This window comes from Labrus mixtus, chromosome 4 (assembly GCF_963584025.1).
Source record: "Labrus mixtus chromosome 4, fLabMix1.1, whole genome shotgun sequence".
NCBI lineage: Eukaryota > Metazoa > Chordata > Actinopteri > Labriformes > Labridae > Labrus > Labrus mixtus.
This window is the reverse complement of record NC_083615.1, coordinates 10,386,907-10,391,332: the sequence shown is the minus strand read 5'-3', so window position 1 is coordinate 10,391,332 and position 4,426 is coordinate 10,386,907. Positions and strand designations below refer to the sequence as shown.

General features: G+C 37.1%; 1 protein-coding gene across 2 annotated transcripts; it reads right to left on the bottom strand.

Moving 5' to 3' along the window:
- Positions 1-226: 226 nt before the first annotated feature.
- LOC132972750 (uncharacterized) lies at positions 227-3,767 on the bottom strand. Of its 2 annotated transcripts, none has more exons than XM_061035810.1 (7): positions 3,547-3,767; positions 3,289-3,381; positions 2,881-3,195; positions 2,457-2,744; positions 1,078-1,359; positions 861-960; positions 227-710 (listed from the first exon to the last, which is right to left on the bottom strand). In XM_061035810.1, exons 1-7 carry the CDS (start codon positions 3,548-3,550, stop codon positions 602-604), a joined length of 1,191 nt encoding a protein of 396 aa, XP_060891793.1. In that variant the 5' UTR covers positions 3,551-3,767; the 3' UTR covers positions 227-601. The 2 variants fall into 2 exon arrangements, with proteins under 2 accessions (XP_060891793.1, XP_060891794.1); XM_061035811.1 differs by having other exon boundaries at positions 2,881-3,192.
- Positions 3,768-4,426: the final 659 nt, after the last annotated feature.

Here is a 4,426-nt window from a genome sequence, read left to right as displayed (position 1 = left end):
TTAAGAGTATACCCACTTCTTTAGACACCACTACACCTCTGCCAACAGGTGTTGCAGCCATGGACGCAGGCAAATGAACTGGTTCAAATATAACTCATTCTACCCGACATTCTTCTAATAAGCTCCACGACCAGCTCTCTTATATGTTTTCAAAAAATTGGACTGCAGTACTCATTTTAAACGCTACGTGTCAGAGTCACAAATTGCTGCTTTAAATTATTTCATAGTAGTAATTTATTGTAAGAAAGGCGAGAAGCAGAATACAAGTAATTCCGGGTGTGAAATTAAGCACTGAGTGGACATATACAATATTTACTAAAAAGACACACAACTGTGTCTAACCCTTAAGTGTTTAGTCTCCAGGGTCTGATTTCATTTACAGCTTAAAGTGCTTCAACCAAAATATGTGTGTGATATGATATGGTTGCTACTATCAGAAAAAAAATATATATAGGCTATGTATGTTACATACAATTACACTTAAATACTAATTACATCAATGTGTATATTAAAAAACAAAAATTTTCTTACCCAGTTGTTCTGTAAAACCTAAACAATGCCTAGTAAGCAAAAGGCTAACACATGTACGATAGAGTTCTTTTTATGTGAGTCGAGGAGGAATAACACTGTACTCTGGTTCAACTTGATCCCTGTTCAGGGAAGCGTAGGTTTTCATCTCTTCACCGACTTTCTTTTGTGACCTTTTGCCCCTGCAAAGTAAAAAACAAAAACAATTTGATGAGCTTAAATTGGTTTGGATATGTGACATGAATCATTTGTATTATTTTGTCTTCCTAAGATGACAAACATAAAAAGGAATTATTTGTTTAGTTGGTTGCTAATTCTGGGCATTTGTTTACCATATGCAAATGCCGAGGCTGGTGATGAAGACCAGGTTCAGACATGCAGACACAGCTGTTATCCAGAGAAGGATTGAAGTAGATGTCTGCCTCTGATTAGCTACGGACATTAATGTTTAAAAAAAAAAAAAATCAACCAAAAGAATCGATCTAAAAGTCTAATTAAATAAGAGATATATTTGCAGCATACACTGAGCAGATCGGACTGACAACTCACAATTCAAGTTCCCTGTGTTTTGAATTGGAATTCCAATCGCCACTTGACCCAGTTCATTGCTGCTGATGCATTGGACCTTGGTGCTGTTGTAGTCAGCAGCAGGTATGGTGATGATGCTGTTCACTGTTTTGGCAGTGCTGTAACTGCTAACAGAGAAGTCTGTGAGAGAGGCCGCCAAAGGCCAGGTGATGGGTGACATGGGATTCCCCCAGCTGATGCACTCACAGACTAGTTGCTTTCCTTTGACCGTGCACTGGGAAGCACCCAAAATTCTAGGAGTAACTAAAAGAAAAGAGAAGGGGAGAAAGAAAGCACTGAAAAGTTCATTCATTGTTATCATTTGGGTACAGCTTGTTAACCTACAGAAGTGTTCAGATGACTTTCTGTGAAATGAACTCAAGTTGTGAACTGATTCTTGTCATTGTACAAAAAACCCTTGCACACTTTCTCTTGTATTTGAGGAGTCTTCTGTCAATTTAAGATCAGAACCATATATTTAACACATTATATACAGTGCATCTGTAGAAATACAGTATATCCCCCCAATCAAAGAGATAAGAGATAAGGAGGAAGCAAGATATCTCCCTCTTAGCTACTTCAATTATCAGGTATATGTGCATCAAACTATTTCATATAACTCAGTGGAATTAAAAATAAAATAAGAAATTGGAACTTTAAAGGCTCTATATGTGATTTTTTGATCCAGCAGATGTCGCCCTTGAGCACCAGCATGAAACCAAAACAACTCACGGTGCATTGTGGGTTAGCATGCTAATGCTAGCGATCTTTATTATGCTCGTATCTTCACACTGCATGTACATTTACCCTAAATGAGCGTGATCTAGAAACGCAGTTAAGCAGTGAGTACAGTATGTTATTCTTCTTTTCTCTAGTCCCTCAATTAAACAACTTTTATACTCGAGGGGAGGAGTCAGCCGTCGGGCCGGCTATGTAAACAAACAGAAAAAAACATCACAGACAGTGGGACTCGGGTGTTAAACCCATTGTATACAGTCATGACTCACATAGTTATTTTCAGAGGAGATACTTGATTTATATTATATTTAAGTGTGAAAAATCGCATATAAAGCCTTTAAGTGCATTCAAAATCACTTAAAGGGCTGGTTTAGCCATTGCGATTGTGATGTGGGCATGTGCACAAAACAAATACTCAGTTCTAATTTTCCATGAAATCCATCAGATATCACATTAGTGCAGCTTTTCACCAGAGCACAGAGTGAACTGGGCGTTGTGACCACAGATAGTGTGTCCCCTGTCAGTAAAATGTCAACATACACGCAATGCTTCTGACGTCAAACCCAGTTGTGATGATCGTGTCAGGTGTTAATTTTTCAAAACAAACCTTGCTTCACACTTACATTTCACATTTAAGGTGACAGTTTTCTCAGCAACAATGTTGTTTTCATACTCTGCCACACATGTGATGTTGAGGTTGTGGTGATAGGCTTTGGGTCTGAGTGTAAGTGACCCTCTATCATTCCAATCAAAATATTTTGGACGCATTGGTAGATTTGTTCCACCGGTCCCTGTCAGCTTCCAGTTGGTTATTGCGTTGGCATAACATAAACGAGGAGCAAAACAGCTCAGTGTCGCAGGCTGTCCTTCCTCGATAATAGGAACCAACAAGTCTGGTTTTCGGGTCAAAGCTGAAATAAACACAATTAAGATTCATGATCATTTTGTATTATTCAATCTGGCCTGGTATCTTTTTTTCTTTTTACTTCTTACATATTAGTAAAAAAAAACATTCAACAAAATTGAACCCTGAGATTTATAACTCACCAGAAACAGAGACACGAACCCGTGTTGGGAAAATGTACGTCTGATTACAGTCCCATTCCAGTTTGATGCCGTACTCATACTCTCCACGTGGCAGAGCCCCTAGCATGAGGAGGTCTTCTGTCACTGCTTCTGTATTTCTAACAGCTGTCGAAGAAACTGCATTTTGTTGATCTCCTCTGAACCAAATCCTTTGATGAGGCACCTTCACTTTGTTTTCTGGCATTTTGATTTCATAGGGGATCCTAATGCAGTCACCAGATTCCACTTGAATGTGTGTTGTCACGTTGATAGAAAACTCTCTGTCATTTAGAGCTTCTAATAAGAAAACCAAATTATTCAAATGTGCAAAATCATTTCAGTGAGGGATACATTTATTTACATTTATTGTAAATGAATAAACAGCCAAACCTTTGACACATTGAAGCTGGCAATGTCTGAAGTTCATAAAGAGGAAGAGAATCACAGAGTGGATCAAAGCCATCGTTGTGTTTTGGGGAAAACCTGAAAGAAAATGTATCAATGTGAAGTATTCCTTTAAATAACTCAACCACTTTATATGTCCCCCACTTTCCCCACATTTTAACTCCTTACACTCATAATGTTTAAACATACTTGTGAACTATTATATTAAGTATTGGTATAAGTGTCTACCATTCACAGACTCACCCATCAATCTACTGCCACTGCTGTTAGTTCCTGTTTGGTCATCAATGTCCAGTACTCGCAGTAAAGAACTCACATTAAAATAAAATGTTAGTGAGTTTGTTTTGCAGTTTGCAGCTTATTTTCTTTTTATTAAATCCGGAACAAAAAGCTCGCAAATATATAAATATCTGACTGACAAATCTTCTGCTGCTCTGCCCAGCTTACATTTTTTTCAGTGCTGAAATAGGAAGTGGGTTTTTAGCAGGAAATGTTTTTATGTGGTTCCTTCAACATATGTACACTCACACAAAATGATGACAAATAGACTTTTAGAGAGGCTGGTGTAAATAAAATGACTGCCTCTATTCCTGCCTGACTACTACATTCTTTCTGAAAAAACTGTACGTTACACAAAATCTTTGACCATGTATATAATTTATAACAATATGGACGTCATGAATACTGCAGCTAAAACTGAGGAACAATGTCAAAGTCAAAGCCAATTTTACACTAAATAATTTGAGAAGAAATACCTTCAGAAGAGGAGAATTAAATCAATAATCTGAATATGATTACATTGAAATGATACATCATTAAAGGATATAAGGTCAGTTGGCTAGATGTAGGACTAACATTTTATAATACGGAGACAGCTTTGACATCTTAATCATTTCATGGACTGAAACTCAACAAAGGGGAATATACATGTTTAATTTTTCATTCCATTTTTTAGTTCATAATTATCCTGTTTTGTAGTATTTGAGCTTGCTTTGTATCTGTGGATTCTGGAAATAAGGTACTCCAAAAACAAAAGAAGTATTTTGCAATAACTTAAGGGGAATTCTACAAAATGACACATTGTATTGCTAGTTTCTCACATAACAAATATTCCTTCATCCCT